At 31.2% G+C, this 17,818-nt stretch overlaps 1 protein-coding gene across 1 annotated transcript; it reads right to left on the reverse strand.

Moving 5' to 3' along the window:
* Positions 1-5,252: 5,252 nt before the first annotated feature.
* Positions 5,253-7,545, reverse strand: LOC125838177 (alcohol dehydrogenase 3). Its single transcript, XM_049517250.1, has 9 exons — positions 7,188-7,545; positions 6,923-7,059; positions 6,780-6,826; positions 6,356-6,681; positions 6,198-6,280; positions 6,020-6,095; positions 5,847-5,908; positions 5,645-5,740; positions 5,253-5,558 (listed from the first exon to the last, which is right to left on the reverse strand). Exons 1-9 carry the CDS (start codon positions 7,222-7,224, stop codon positions 5,280-5,282), a joined length of 1,143 nt encoding a protein of 380 aa, XP_049373207.1. The 5' UTR covers positions 7,225-7,545; the 3' UTR covers positions 5,253-5,279.
* Between the last annotated feature and the right edge of the window lie 10,273 nt (positions 7,546-17,818).

A 17,818-nucleotide genomic window follows, 5' to 3' on the forward strand; every position in this document is an offset into this window, starting at 1 on the left:
GATTAATTAAAATTTATTTGACTTACTAAAGTATACCAATTTTTTATTCATATATTGTATTATTATGTTTTCTTTATTCATATCAATAAAAGACGAACGCTATATATTTTGAAACACATTCTAACTTTGATAGATACCCTTTGACAATTTGGCTGATATGGAATGAAGATTCTATGATTCGAGAAGATATCAATTGTTTTTTTCTTATTTAATTTGTTCTAATTGTTTATCTATTATCACCTCTAATTATTTGTTTGTAATAACTCATGTTATATATATAATCTCTCATGGAAGATATTTACCAATTGGGACAATGACAACTATAACTAACCAGTTATTGATTCGATCGAATTTAATAATTTTAACAAAATATCAAATTTTTGGGCTTGTAATAATTTTACAAGTGCAGTGAACTGGTCAGTGATGAAAACATATATTATAAAAATTGAACTGTGTATATAGTAGGGTGACATATATAGCTGTAAAATAATGTGCCATGTGAAACAAGCCAACCTGGAGAAGAACAAAACAGATGGATATTAGTTTCCTGACTTAGGCCATAACTCTCTAATAGCTAGACACTCTCACAGGTCACAGGTCAGAAATATATATCTTTTCGTCTTCTTTATGATACAATTAGCAATTAAAATATCCTGCAGCTAATTTGACGATTTGTTGTATTCTAATTTGAAATATTAAGTTAAACATCTCATTGATTTATTTGAATTAATTAATAACTACTACTAATTAATATATGTTATTAAAAAAAGGCTTAAGTCATCTGCAGCCCCTTAGAGCTGTCCGTATAATTCATTTAAACACTTTAACTTGGACTAGTACCTATTGAACACTTCTATTGTTCAGAATAAGTACCTATTTGACACTTTTCGCTAACATGGCAAGGAAGGTGTAATACACATCCATTTAGCACGTCAGAACGTATTTTTGATTTATTTTTTAAAAAAAATCTCTCTCTTCTTCCATCTTCTTTAGCCATAACTTCTTCCACAATCAGTACCATCTCCGTCGATGTTGCCACCACCACCTTCCACCCTTTTCTTTTCCCCTGCCTCCTCTTCCAAAATCAGTACCATCTCCGTCGTCGCCGTCGATGTTGCCACCACCACCTTCCACCCTTTTTTTTTCTCCCGCCTCCTCTTCCTCTCCCTCCCCCTCACCTCTATCGTATTCAACTGGAGAAACACCATTACGATTTTCTTCTCCATTTTCTTTAAATTTGCTGGATATTGTGATCTTATTTACTGGAAAAAATAGAGACTCATACAATGACTACTCTGTTTCTTCTTCCATTTTTTTTTCTTATTGAAAAATATATCTAACAAATCAGATTTAAAATAAAAAATGAATCATCTCTCCTTCCTCCTTTCTCCGTGTATTGCTTAGATGATTATGTAGTCAATGATTTTATTGATATCTAAAATTATAAATGGTTCATATTTTGTAGGTACATGTATTGATTAATTTTTATGTATATGTAATTTGCTATTTTCAACTTAAAAAAAATTAGTGGATTAAGAGGATTTGAAGGTGATGATGGCTATGGTGGAGGATGGGGCTATAGTGACGACGACTATGGTTGATAGTAAATCTGTCTCTACTTCATAGAAATTCTCAATGCATCATTGGACATTGCAACAAGTTGCATGATTTGTAGCTGGGTGGATGGCAACTTCAATTTTTTTCTTTTTTCTTTTATTTTTTTCGGTCAAAATGCCACATGTACGTCATTGATTTGTCAATTTTCCACGTCATTGCGGGTGTATTACACACATTTCATACTTTTAGTTGATTGTCAAAAAAGCGTTCAAATCCAAATTAGTAGAGGTGTTCAATAGGTACAAGTCCTAGTTAAGGTGTCTAAGTGAATTATGCAGACAACTTTAAGGGGCCGTCGCTGACTTAAGCCTTGAAAAAAACTTGCACGAAAACAATAAATAATGTGGGATGGCAAATTAGTCTTTTCATGGAGGGGTAAAGTTGTTGCTAGAATACACTAGGAGAAAACGATGGACGAAATATCCCTACATTCTATATTGTTAATTGTCAATATTTTACTTAATATACTTGTTCTAATTTACTTATCATTTTATAAAATTAAATAACTATTAACTATTTTTTATTCTATTTTATTATTAATATTAAATATCCTTGAAATAAAATTAACCAAATCTTATTTTTAAATAAATTGTAATTTATTGGAGAGACATACAAATAAAATAGTATCCTTCCGTTCTATATTACTTGTCAACTTATTTTATTTACACACTTCATAAGAAATAATAAATAAAAAAGATATTTTTATTAATTTACCTTCTTAACATTTTAATGCACTTTTATTTATGTGCTTAGTCTATTAATACTATGATTAACAATATAATTTTTTTTATAACTTTATAATATTCATCTAGGTGATCGATCAATATTCAACACTTTTAAAAATAAATTAATTTGAAGAATAAAATAAGAAAAAAATTAATTATATCTTAATTTGTCAATTGATGAATAATTTAAGATAAACATCTATAATAATATAAAATAGGACGAAACACTTTTTGTTTATAATTTTTTAAGAAATATATTTTTTAAAAATAGACAATTAATACGAGACGAATAGTTACTTAAACTAATGCAAGTGACGACAGCCAAAGGTGGATTACAAGAAAACCAAACATTGATGATAACATGCATGCATGAATGTAATGAAGCCTGATGACATCTCTCCATGTCATATCATGCATTGCCTCCGTGAAATTGATATACATGTACTAAATTATCATACAGATACACAATAATTTATCAAATTATATTGAAAAAATAAACTAATAAAAACGGACTAGGGTGGGGGCGAGGGTTTGAGATAGATTCAGAAAATTGACGAAGAATGTACAAATTATTTTTAATTACGTTAAGGAGGAGTAAAATTAAATATCAATCATAATAACTAATATATAATTTTTATCATACAACATAATTTTTTGATAAAAAGGCATGTACTAAACCATCCTTATTTGCCTAAGGTGGCTTCGCCTAACAATAGGGATGTAGGATGGATTGAGCTTAACTTGCAAAATTTTTAATCCGCTTTATTTTATATAATAACTTTTTTTTTTTCAATCCGTCCTACTCCGTCCCGCATAGACCCGCCTGCATGAATTCATCCCGCATAATAGTTTTAATATTTTCTTTTTTTAGTTAAGTTTGATACTAAAAATAAAATTACGTTGTACTAAATTAATAGATAATGACTTAAAATTTTATTTTGTATAAGTTAATTGGGAAGCACGTAAGAAATCATATTAGTTTTGATTGAACCATTTTCATTTACTATCTTGAATATTTTAGTAACTTTAAAAAAACTATCTTACGAAATGATGCTCTATCACTTTTATAACATGTATAAAGTTAAAATTAAATATGAACCCGCATAAAATCACATAGACCCATAATCCGCCCCACCCCGCATTCCTTCCATCCCCGTACAACCTTAAAATCGCCTCGCCCTATATAGCTTTGAACCCTTCCCACCCCGCATTTACCCCGCCCCCGCCCTATATAGCCTTAACCCTTGCCACCCCACATATACCCCACCCACTATTATCCCTACACAACGGTTGTAATCAAGGGCGGAGGCAGCATACATTCAGGAGATTCATCTGAACCTCCTTCAGCGAAAAATATTACTATTTATATATTGTTAATTTTTTTAATATATATAGTATATGTCGAACCCCCTTCGATTAGTTTGTATATTTATTTTTTTAAATCTTGAATTCTCTTATTAAAAATTCTAACTCTGCCATTAACTTGTAGTGTGCTTTTAGCCGAAGATTAAAAACTTTACTTTATGTCTCAGGCACCTAATATTAATTGTGTAAAGCTTCTCTTTGTCTCACAAATTAATGGCCCCAAAAATTTAAATCTTTGCGTCAATCAATTTGTGAGACTAATGTCACATGCGAGACTGCGAGCGATACAATATTAAAAAATTCATACAAGGTATTATTTGTGTACCTTGACTAAGAATTTATCCTCTATCGTATTTCTCTTTTATATATTTTTTAAAAATATTTATTAAATTCCTTTTTACTATTTTATTATCATTAATGTCTTAAGGTATAATCCCTCTTTATTAAATACTTATTCTATTGACATGTTCCTAATTTTCAAGAACAATTACTATTATAGATGAAATTTAAAACAAATAATCAGTTTTATTTTGAATTTCTAAAATAATAAATATTTTTTCTATCCATATTGATTTAGTACACTTCTTAAGGAGCAATAAATAAAATGCCAATTTTTTTACATCATCATTTGAATATAATAAATTTAATATTTTGAAAAATGACTTTAGTTAATAGTACATGTAAGTTATGAGTCAAATGATAAATTATCTCTTGATTTTCTAAATTAGCTAGATAATAAAACTTGATTTTCTAAATTAGCTAGATAATAAAAATGAGATGAGATAATTATTTTTAGACAAGTCAAAATGGACAACGAGAGTAATTAAAGATAATTATATTTAGAAATCACGATAAATAATTTGAGATGGAGGGAGTAATTAGTAATAAGAGCTCATTGCAATCTACTTTCCCAATTTTATATTGCAATCTAAGCTTAGATTTATCGAAATTTTTTTCCCATAGCTAATTTACTCAAGGATATTCAGATGAACAATGAGAAAATGCAATAGTAAAAGTATTTTGCAGAAACAAAAAAGTGTGCAGAAAAAGAAAAGAGTGATCGTAGGAGGTGACGTCGGAGAATTCTAAGGAGAAGTTACCAAAGATTACTAATATGCCGATGGGATGATCACTTGAATGCTAGAGATGCAACAGTTGCTACTTGCTAGCCTCATAATTATATTTTTTTACCACAACGATTGACACGACAAACTTAGCTCTGCCAGTGATTGCTAGCTTCATGTATATATTGTGCTATCCCAGCCCTAATTTAAAAGATGCATTATCATACCTTGTTTGAATACTATAGAAATCAATGAAATTCTGTAAATATACTTAAGATAAAACAGAGATAATTGCATTTTTTTACAAGAACAGAAATAGACATGGCATTGCGAAAGACAAAGCACATCTATAGGCAAAAAAACCAAAAGAAAAGACATGGATGGACTTGGACAGGAATGTTACAACTCAATCACCAAACAAGAAAGGGAAAATAGGACAGTGACAATTTATTGGTCTTTTCTCAAACAGTAGCGACTAGCCAGAAGCTCCTTTTCTAGGACAGTAAGTTTAGTCCTCCATGGTGATGATGCAACGAAGGCCTTCTCCCTTCAACATTAAATCAAAAGCCTTATTGATTTCAGCAAATGGAAGTGTATGAGTGATGAATTTGTCCAATTCAAGTTCTTTGTTCATGTATTTCTCAACAACAGAAGGAATATCCGAACGAGGTTTGTAGTTTCCAAAGAAGGTTCCTTTGAGAGTCCTTTCATTCAAAAAGTTCATAGGGTGTGTCTTGAACACAGCTTCTTTATGGGGTACTCCAACAAGTACAGCCACTCCCCAGCCCTGAAAGTTAATCACGACAATGTTCGTTAAGATGGATGTATTAATAAGAACATACAACTAAGGAAATTTGATGATAGAAAACATACATCATGGACACATTCAAATGCTGAAATCATAGCATCAATATGGCCAGTACATTCCACACTCCTATCGACTCCGCCATCAGTCATCTCAGCAATTACCTGATCAAATAATCAAAATTCAAGAAAAGATGATCAACTATGACTCATGGCTGTCTTTTGTTTTTCTTTCGCGAAATGATCCATTAGGAGAAGTAAATATGAGTACCTCTTGAACTGGTTTACTATAGTCCTTTGGGTTCACAAACTCTGTCACACCAAATTTCTTAGCTGTAGAATAGAAGTAAAATGGATGGCATGAGTTAATTTGCTATGAAACAAGTTACAAGGAAGGAATTATAAGATAATGGATCAAGAATGTATAAGGCACAAGTTAATTACCTTGCTCAAATCTACTAGCATTTAAATCAACACCAATTATCCTTGAAGCACCAGCAATTCTGGCTCCTTCTGCAGCCTGACCAAATGAGATCAGATCATTCGTAAGCTTAAAACATCATATATACGGGAAATGATTAAACAGAACAAGAAAGTCATTTGCAATATGGAGAATACTCACTGCAAGGCCTACAGCTCCTAGTCCAAAAATAGCCACACTTGAGCCTTTTGTTGGTTTAGCAACATTCAAAGTTGCTCCAAGGCCTAGAAAATAAGGCATATCAATCAACAATTTGAACCCCTTAAAAGAAACTACTAACATAGTCATTTTGTTTATACCTGTCGAGATTCCACAACTAAGGACACATACTTTGTCAAGAGGAGCAAGGGGGTTAATTTTGGCGACAGATCCAACATGAACCACAGTGTACTCACTAAAAGTGGAGGTCCCAACAAAATGGTAAATGGGCTTTCCATTGATGGAAAACCTTGATTGTCCATCATTAATCATCACTCCCCTGTCAGTGTTAATCCTTAAGAGGCTACACATATTGCTTTCTTCAGATTTACAGTGAGCACAATCTTTGCATTCCCCTGTAAAGACAGGAAGAACATGGTCTCCTGGTGCAAGTTCTGTTACTCCCTCTCCAACACTCTCCACAATCCTAGATATCAAGAAAACAACAAAATTCAGTACCCTTTTGGCTTTAGACACGGTAAATGATGAATTTAAATCAATCAATTGAAACAAGATAGCACATACCCTGCTGCTTCATGTCCAAGAATTCTAGGAAAGACTGGATTTTGACCCTGAAATTAGTTCAAAAGAATACTTTAAAAACAAAAATTGATCCCCTTATAACATTTGCTCACAACAATAACAAGAAGTAATTTTGTTTTGTTTACCTTAGCTTCCCAGAAGTATACATCAGTATGACAGAGTGAAGTATAGAGGATCTTAAGACGAACTTCCATTTTCTGTGGAGGAGCAACATCCACTTCCTCCATCACTAATGGCTTACCAGCCTCCCATGCCACAGCAGCTATAAATAATATGTCCCCATTAGTTCATAATTACCACAAAAATTCTCAAAATTAAAAAAACAAGAGGAGAGAATTTCAGAATCATGAAATAGAGAAGTTCACTGATTTCAAAATCATGGAATCATACCTTTGCAACGAATGACTTGGCCTACAGTAGTCGACATTTTCTTGATTTTTTTACTGATCACTAAATATGAGAACTTTTTATAGAACACAAATTTGGTTGTTTACTTAGTTGATTTTGTTGAGGCAGTGCATTAACTGGGGATATTTATAACTGGGAAAAGTTAAAATACAATAGACCACAGTAAAACCATTTGCATGTTTTAGTCACTGGATTTTCCAAAACCGCTTTTTAGCTGTTTGTTTTGTGTTGGTCGTTTGAGTTTTTGTCAAGAATGTGATAGGTAAAGTGATGCTAATATTCCAATGGGAAAACAATATTGTATCTCATTTTGTTTTATGTCCACTTGTAATTTTTTTATCTTCCCTTGAAAATAAGAAGGAGAAATTAAGATTTTTTTACCACTTAATAGAAAAAAGTTTAATTTTTTTTCAAATTTCTTATGCGTAAAATATTATTTTTTTAATAAAAAAGACATAAAATAAAAATAAAATTATACTTAAAATAAGGATGATTTCGGTCATTCTGGTTTCCTAAAATGTATTTGTCATTATAATTATGATATTTATCGAATTACTAATTATTTATATATAAATTAAATTATAATTATCTTATAAGTGATCTCATTAAGTAGAATTTTTTTTTTGTTATCTTTGATTTTACCTAAGCAGTTGTATTGCGTTGTTTGATGGTTTTTTCAATCCTTTTCATGAAACCTTTGGGTGGTTTTCCTATAATTGGTCCTTTGAGTATCTTAACAACGTTATAATTAAAATAAGGTTTTAAGTCATACAGAGCTCTTTAACGTTGTTCGCATATTCCACTTAAATACATTAACTAAGTTTTGTACCTATTGAACTCCTCTATCACTTAGGATTGACACCTATTTGACATTTTTTGGACAATTAGCCAAAAATATTAAATGTGTGAGATACACTCGCTATGACATGACACTATGACGAATTAAATTATGACATGTGTCAATTGGATCCAAAAAAATTATTAAAATAATATAATTCAATATGAGTGAAAAAAAATATAAAAAATAAAAGAAAATTTTGTAATCCCTGCACAATTCCCCCACCCACCAAACCTTTCCCCTGCTACCCATGATCAGCCCCCACCGTCTCTTTCTCTTTTTGTTTTCTGTTCTTCTTTATCATAGATTAACAATGGCAGATCGTTTAGATTCAAAAAAAAAAAGTTTAATAGTTACCATTGTTACCAACCACCCAAGTTCTTCCTTGCTACCTATCAGAACACTACTCTCCTTTTTTTTTCTTTTTTCTAATCTTCTAAATGAACAATGGCAAATATAGATTCAATGGTGATAGAGGAGGTGAAGTGACTGTAGAAATAATAAGAAGAAGAAAAGGAATATAGAGTTGAAGAAAAAAATACAGACCAAGTGTCGATGTTAATGGTAGAGGTGATGGTAGTTGATGTTGGGTTTTATTTGCCCTGAATTTCTTACCATAAATAGGTTTTCCTTTTAGGAAAATGTTTTGGATTGGCTAATCCTTTTCTTGTAGGAAAAGGTTTAGGACTCTATAAATAGAGGCTTGTTCCTTTTAACTTAATCAACATTCACAATGTAGTCCTAGGGTTTTGAGAGTTGTGGTTATGGAGGAGAATTTTGTGTACCTCCTTCTATTCCAAGTTAATTGGTTGAAGTAGTTTCTCTCAATATTTTGTACTCTTATATTTATAGTGGATTGCTCATCTCCTTTGTGGACGTAAGTCGATTGACCGAACCACGTTAAATCTGTCTCTTTTGGTATGTTTCTCATTTGTCTTCTTACTCGTGGTCTTTTGAGCTTTGCTTTGCTAGCTTCTGCATTACACCTGTTTATTTCGGTCCTAACAATTGTTGCTTAAAAGAAGAGGAAGAAATGGATGTATTGGCTGCGATAATAACAAATCAGGAAAATAAAATGATTATGATGGTAAATGAAGAGAAAAAAATGAGGAAAAAGAAGGGTGTTTATGGCAACAATGGCGGATGCGAGTGGTAAGGTGGAGAAGTGATGGCAACAAGTCCAATAAAGAAAAAAGAGATTTTTAAGCTTAAAAAATGTCTAATTTAATTCTTTCGCGCGCTTATTATTCGTGAATCACACCCAAAATGTCACATAAGTAAAAAATGCTCAACTTGTATCAATTTGAAGTACTAGAGATGTTCAATAGATACAAAACTTAGTTGAAGTGTTCAAGTGAAATATGCGGACAACTTTGATGAGTTGTGTATGACTTAAGCCTTAAAATAAAGTTAGACATAAACATAATCCCACTTAAACCAATCGCCTACATGTTATGTGCTGACAGTTAGCTGCCTAGAAGCTTCAATTTGTGCATGTTACTAGCAACAATTTAGGGAAAAGGCATAGATTTCTCTTGAACTTGTCTCGAAAAGTTAGTTATACGTTTAAACTATTATGATAATCTATTATACACCTTTATTATTTAATAGTGAATTTATTTACCCCCTGAGACGTGTAACACCACTCTCACAATATGTGGTGTATTACACTCGCTGCCACATCAGTGCCATGTTAGAAATTAAAAATAAAATTATTCTTTTTTTATTTTTAATTAAATTTTCTTTTGTTAACTATATTTTACACTAATTAATCATTAAAATTCTGTAATGATTATATTTTCTTCATAGCAAAATTACAATAAGATGAAAATTTTAACAATGGCCGCCAAGAACACTAATTGAAACATGGAGTTGATTTATGGAGTGGAAAATTCTCCTATTTCTCTCAAAAAAGCCAGCCATAGCTGCAGCGGCTAAGAAACCCCCAAAATTTTATCCCGTCGATGAAATTAAGAAATCTTTTGTTAACAAACACAAATCAAAACCCACAAAACTTAGACTGATGATAAGTAATTTGCTAAGCAAGCTGAGAAGAAGTCGAAGAAGCACTACAAAAAAATCAGCATTTAGCGACGGACGAAATCCGTCGCTAATCTATGATATTCCGTCGCTAAACCGAATTTGCGACGGATTATTGGTTGTTGCTATATCGCTCGTTAGTAATCTCTTAGCGACGAAAAAATGAGTTCCGTCGCAAGTTTAGCGACGTATTAGAGACGAATGATTTCCGTCGCCAATTGTTAGCGACAGATTAGTCCGTTGTTATACTTATATAGCTCGTTGCTAATTTCATAATTAATTTCGTCATTTAAAATAAATTCGTGACGAAATTTCTGTCACTAATCCGTCACACAATATTTTGTTATTTGAGCCAGTACATTTGCCACTTTAATGTTTCGTTGCTAATCTGTCACTAATATTTTTTTATAGCAACGACCAAATCGTCATTAAATTTGTTGCTAAAATTTTTCTTGTAAAATCATTTCATTTATTTATTTTAAATATACACTGCTGAAATAAATTAAATAACAAATACTAAATACCTCTAAAATAACAAAAATTCATATAAAATAATATTTAGAGGGTTTAAAATATTCTACAGATGATAAGGCACAAAGATTCTGCCCGTAGTAAGTTTTTGCTTCAGATCCAAGACCCTATATTCTTCTCTTCTTTTCTTCCCGGGCAGCTTGGTAGTATGTTTCACATTGATCAATATAAGATTGAGAGGTTGTTCTTTCCCGTAATATTTCTTCATATTTTTCCTGTAATAAATTGAGATAAAAGGAAAAAATTAAAGATTAGGAATAAAATTATAATGCAAGGAAAATGCTGAAACACACATAACCTTTTAGCTTAATTAAATGTGCTAATATTTTTTTTGCCAACTTACCGTACATTTAAGCTTATATGTATCAATGATGATGCAACAAAACCAAATCAATAGTTCCATCTCAAAAAAAAAGTCACCAGCAATTCCAGCCAGAATATAAAATAGTAGGCAAGACATAAAAAACACCGTATAAAAAAGCAGAACACGAAGAATGACTTTGAAGGTTGTACGTTGAAGATTATGGATGTATAAAGTCAGCCTAGGAAAGAAATCTACCTAAGAGCAATAACACTAATTTGTTAGCTTTATATTCATGCATGTGCATTAATTTAAGATCTCCAAGATATGGAACTAAGTTGCGCGTAACTTAAAAATATTAGGCAAAAACACTAAAACATGTTTAATTAACTGGTATACTTGTACAAGAATAGAGTAAATGCCTAAGGCATGCGACAACCTAAGTGAACTTGTCGATGTTATGTTGCTTTACTTGTTTAAAGTGCTGAGGGATGGGGGAAAGACTGATTATCACATTCTCTTTTTTCTTTCTTTCCGTGGCAAGGAACACATGAAGGGGAAAGATATTATAAATATAAACGTAGATTAGATCATGATGCTGGAAGAGGAAATATATGAGAACTTCATGAGACTATCCTTTGCATCTCTTGAATAACTCTTGGGTACAGATTGCATCAATGACTTCAACCTTTTCATACGAGATGCCTGAGACATCAAAACTACTACAGTATACTGCTTTAAACAAGGGAACGACAAATTCTTTGCAAGGCTAGTTGGACAGTTAATGGCGTTAAGATGCTTCTCACTTTGGAACATGCAACATCTTGGATCTGCAAAGTCAATAAATTCAAAATAAAGAAAACAACTGAAGTGTCTAGTATGGAGTATTTTCCTAGACAAGCCCGAAAGATGAATGTTTACTATGAAATATTATCCATTTTTTTGTCAAATAAATTTCCGTCAACCCCACAGAATAAATAACACATCTAGTATTGAAGAGGAAGTTCTTCAACTCAACATGAACCAGAATGATTGAAAGAGCTCAACCTTATGCAAACCTGAATGCAGTCCCATCTGTGAAACAGAACTAGTACACATACTTGTAACTACTGTTTCATAGGCTTTATCGGATCATCTTATACCACATAGCAGAATGAGATAATTGCCATACAAGATGCTATCAACAAAGTCATTAAATCATAACATATTAGTTGGTAGACTAGCTAACAAGGTAATACAATCAATTAACAAATTACTCCTAATTTCCTACCGAATTAAGCTAGAATTTATCTCAAAATGGAAGTCTCAAAAACTTACCATAAGCTGGTTAGAAGAATCAAAATTCAATCATACTACTATAAATAACTAGTTGTTATACAACTTATGACCAAATTGTCCAACTAAAGAAGAGAAAGCAATTATATGCATATCATATGCCATTTATAATCATATACCAATTTTGAACAAATCCATTAATCACTCAAATTATATCATAATTAAGCCATTTTCTATTATCAGCTAGTTACTCCAATTATTTTTCAAAATCAAACATATCAATTAACAAAAAAAATCAATGATTAAATTACGCATACAAATTATTTCTAATTTGAATAAGGAACAAGTTGGTTAACAAAAAAGGATTTAAAGCGGACCATCGCCAAAATGAATGAATAGATAGCAATAATCAGTCAAGCATATGAGTAACAAGATAACAGTAAGCAGTCTTAAACAAATAAATTAACTTTAGCAGAAAAGTATATGAACAATTAAGCGTTAACAAAATGACATTAAAGGGACCTACCTGGATGGATCCTAGCTTAATTCAGAAAATTTACCGGAGCTTTTAGCTTGTTTCTTCGTATTCATAGTTGTTGGTCGAAGCTTTAATGCTCTTGCCGTTATCCTCCACGAACTCGCGTGGAGTCGCAGTTGCTGGTCGGAAAAGAGAGAAGGTGGAGGCAGCGACTGCTGTCCATTTGGAACTACGCCGTTATTTTCTCCTGGGTGTTGCCAGCATTTGCTGATGTTGCTCGCTGGAGCTGGCTGTTGTCGGTGCTCACCATCGCTGCTCGCTGTGTGGAGTTGATGTTGCTGATGTTTTTCGCCGGAGAGAGAGGCAACTAGTGGCACCATTTCCGTGTTGCTGCTGTTGCCGGACTGAGACCGTCTGGTCGCCTGGTTGCTCGCCGATTAGAGCTGTTGCCAGCGATTGAGGTTCGCTGGTGGTCTTTGCACGCCTACCGGAGCTCTCCATTGTTGTTCTCTGCTCGTTCTCCAGGCTGCACTGCCCAGAATGAAGGACGAAAATGAGGGAAAAAGGGGTCTGGGCGGCGGATTTGGTGAGGAGAGAAGGAGAAAGAAAAAAAATTAGGGGTTTGGGGTCTTTTGTATAAATAGGAAAGCAAGGGTCTTAAATCAGGACCATTGATCAAATTCGGATGAGCGGATGAGATTGACTCTTGGAGTTTGATGAATCATGATGGACGGATGAGATTAAATGAGAGTAGTTAAAATCTGAAATTGGAGTTTGCAACGGAATAAGTGACGTATTCTAACATCCGTCGCTTTCAAATAAATATATATATATTTAGAAAAAATTATATTGACGGATATTTTTGTCACTATATAATATAATTTTTATAAAAATATATTTAATAGTTTAGCAACCTTTTTTCCGTCACTAATTCCGTCGCCCAATATTAATTAAATTTGTCACCACTACTTTGTTACTAAATCCGTAGGAAAAATTAGGCGCCAAATTTTCGCGCTAATATTTAGCAACCGATTAAATAATCTGTTGCAAATCTGTTGTTATATTATAAATCAAAAAATCATTTGTTAATTTTGCAACAAAATGGTTATTCCGTCGCAAATCCATCGTTATATAGTAACGGAATATTGTTCGTCGCTAATATCCGTCGTTAAACGCTGTTTTTTTAGTAGTGTTAAGGAAGAAGGAGAGATTTTTGCTTAAAAGAAAGAGGAGAAAAATGTGTTCCATCAAGAGAGTGGGGTTGAAGAAGAAGAGGAGGAGGGTGGGTTGTGAAAAAGAAGAGATGTGAAGAGTGGGGTGGGGTCTAATTGAATTTTGATTTTCTTTTTGTCTACTTAAATAAATTTGACGCGCCTATTTTTATTTTTATTTTAAATTATTTTTCCACATCAGTTTTAGAGGGTAAATAAATTCACTTTTAAGTAGTAAAAGTGTGTAATAGATCACCATAATAGTTTAAGCGTGTAACTGACTGTTCGAAATAAATTTAAGGGAGAATCTATGCCTTTTTGGTGTCCAATTAAAATCCATTTTTTTCTTTACTACTATTGGATATTAGGACAATATTTGATTGTTGGTTTTATTACTCTTTTTGTGTAAAGACAAGTGAAGGATCAATTCGAACAATCAGGATCAAAATTTAACTAAAGTTTTAAGTATTGATTGCTCGATATTTTAGAAATTAAAATTGCTTATTAAGAAAGATACATAAACAATCAAAATTTCATGATTCATCATGGTTCTTGACACATTGAATCGATATATATAGTAAAAATGTAATATTTGACAAGTAAAAACTATTTTTATCGTGATAGAATATATAAGCAACATCAAGTTGAAGTCTCCCTTGTTACAAAGAAGCAATCTCAATTTTAAGAGGAGATTCACATTAAAATATCAATCTGTTGAGATTGAGCTTAAATTGATTTTTAGGATTAACAAACAATTAAAAAAAGGGAAATTTTTCAAAATGTCAATATTTTGACATTTAATAGGATCCCTTAGCCATACTTTCAATATTTATTTAAAATGTCAATATTTTAGTTTGTTATATATCTGATTTATGTATTTTCTTATTTGTATGATTTGCAAGAATACAATTATTTAATAACATAAAGGAGACAATCAAGGGATATAATATTTTTAAAAAGGAACATATCACTTAATTCTCATCAGTTACAATTTCAAAGAAATCAACTTTCTTTTTTATTATGTTAAAATCGTAATTGTATACCAATTATTTTTACATTTTATGTGATGACTTTACCATTCAAATTAAAATTGATATTTTACTTTCATAGTGAAAACTACAACTTGTATTCAAGTGATCAAAATTGTATTACATGATTGTCAAATGTTTTTTTCTTTTATATTTATTACAAAAGTAATACTGATTGTATCTCAATATAATCTAATCATTACATATGAATATGATTTATAAAGGATACAAGATTCTGGAAAAAGTAGCATACATGGTGGAAATAATACAATCTGTTGAGAAAGGATACAATATTCTAAAAATAATATAAATTGACTATAAAAGAAATAGAGATACAAGATTCTAGAAAAAAAAATAGCATACATAGTGAAAATAATACAATATGTTGAGGAAGGATACAATATTTAAAAAAAAAAATACAAATAGGCTGTGAAAAAAATAGAATACATCTATGCTTAAGAAATATAAATCAATTTGACATACCTATTTGAATGACTACAAACTAAAAAAGAAATACAATGTTCTTAATAAAAATACAAATGATGAGTAAAAGAAAAACAATTGACAAACAAATATTAATACGAATACAATTCAATTTTCTTCTCACTCTCTCTTTCTTCTTCGTCTTCTTCTGCTATGTTCCTTTTTTCTGATTTTTTTCACCAAATCCAAATCCGTATTCACTTGTGCATATATTAGTGACCCTATAAGCAAAATTCGAAATTATTAATTATGAATGTATAAAAAATCAAAATAATTCATGATGTATGAATGCTAATGTAGATTACTACAATCTATTAAATCTCAAATATGAAAACAAAATCACAAAAAAATTGAACAATAGAGTTTAAAAGACGAAAAATCCGAAATACATAAAAAAGGGAAATCTCATAAAATACTTGGTGAAAATGAAAACCTCACAGAAAAACCAACCAATACTGTTTAAATACGAAAAATCCGAAATACAAAATACTTGGTGAATGATGAAAACAAAATCACAAGAAATCTCACAAAATACTTGTTGACTTCAAATTTACCTTTATCAATGGTTGAAAAATATTTTGAATTAATTGTAAGATTTCTTGAACAAAGTGTAGGAAATTGGAAGAGTTGATTTTCTTGAACAAGAAAAGGGAATAACAATGGTGAAAAATGGAAGAGAGAGAGAGGAATAATTTGGGGTAAAACCTAGAAAGAGGGTAAGTAGATAATAGGGGTATTTTTATTTTTTACTTTTTACGGGATGATGGAGTAAAAAAAGGATCTAATTTGAGCTTGATTTGAGAAATAAAAGGAAAAGAAATTAATTATATTAGGATACAATTTATTTTCTAACATATTGACATTTTAAATAATTATTTTAAAGTGTAGATATTTTTAATAATTATGTTAGAAATTGTGACTAGTTTGCTATTTTTTCCTTAAAGATAAATCAACAATAAGCTTGTAAAGTGAGCTGGGTCAATCCTGTTCTAGTCCAATAAGCATTGTCCAGTGATATTGGCTTGGCACTGATGTGGCATAGACTGACTCCCTAAATCGGTTCATGGGATGGGTCGGGGGGCTAGAACAATTAGGCGTTGGAGTCCAATAGACTAATAGACAACCACCACTGCACCGACACGACATGACTCAATTTAAAATATACATAATAATTAATTAATTAAAATCTGATTCAACTGTTGGACCAACAGGGTTGTTTTTGCAAAAAAAAAATCGTCGGTCCAAACTAGATTCAACCCACAGATTAGTAAATTAATTGGGAACTATATATAATAAAATGAAGGACCGTGGAAAGTTAGTGAAATTGATAGCTTTAGGTTTGTTTTCACATTTGATTCTTCTAATGCTTTTATTCATTATACACAATCAGTTTATAATTTCATGTTTAAAGGTCTTTTTAGAAGTACTTATCGATAAAATACTTTTAGGCTCCATGAGCAATATGTATACTATTTAATTTATGTTGGTTATGCGCAAATCTTTCATATAGAGTTTCTCTCATATTTAATTTTGATCGCGTTATTAATAAAAATAATTATTTAATAATTACTTGTCATTATATAAATAATATTTATATCATGTAAAAACATATTTTAGCATTTCAATATGATGAAAATCGTAGACATACTACTATTTCTGTATATATACAAATGCAGAACTATAAATATATTAATGCAAATGTGTATCAATTTATTAGTGACTACAAATCAGTATATATCATACTAATGTATATCAACTTATTAAGTGAATATGAAGTTATGAACCCAATGTCTGCCAATGCACAATCATATATATTAATACAAATAATGTATACCAATTTATTAGGTGAATACAAACCAATAAATTAATATAAACATATATCAAATTATTAAGTGAACTCGAGCCCATGGATAACAATGCAAATAAATATATACAACATCGTTAGATGAATACGGATCATTGTATATCAATTCAAACAAATGTATATAGATTTACCAGTTGAATACAGATCAATATATACTAATACTAATTTTTTTAAAAATAAAATAAAAATCCAACATGTCAAATTTTATCAAACAAAATTAGATATTTACATTAAGTATAAATTATAGGAACCACATATTATAAGTACTAAATAACATCCTATCCCTTCTAGTTTTCTATTTACCAAAAATCCCTTAAAAATGATGTTTGCGGGATACATAGCGTTGTGCACGGGATACATTATGTTTGATACATTCCACATAGCGGGATACATAGCGTTGTGCACGGGATACATTAGGTTTGATACATTCCACATAGCGGGATACATGCGGGATACATAGTGTTGTGCACGGAATACATAGTGTTGTGCACGGAATACATAGCGTTGTGCACGGGATACATGCGGGATACATAGGTAAATAAGGGATTTTTGAAAATTTTGAAA

Source organism: Solanum verrucosum, unplaced genomic scaffold (genome assembly GCF_900185275.1).
Source record: "Solanum verrucosum unplaced genomic scaffold, falcon-dt-bn FXZP01000079.1, whole genome shotgun sequence".
Lineage (NCBI taxonomy): Eukaryota > Viridiplantae > Streptophyta > Magnoliopsida > Solanales > Solanaceae > Solanum > Solanum verrucosum.

Coding starts and splice junctions, on each gene's coding strand:
- LOC125838177 (XM_049517250.1), bottom strand. CDS start 7,224: ATGTCGACTACTGTAGGCCAAGTCATTCGTTGCAAAG. Junction 6,827..6,922: donor TATACTTCTGGGAAGCTAAG/GTAAACAAAACA, acceptor AACTAATTTCAG/GGTCAAAATCCAGTCTTTCC. Junction 5,741..5,846: donor ATAGTAAACCAGTTCAAGAG/GTACTCATATTT, acceptor TTATTTGATCAG/GTAATTGCTGAGATGACTGA.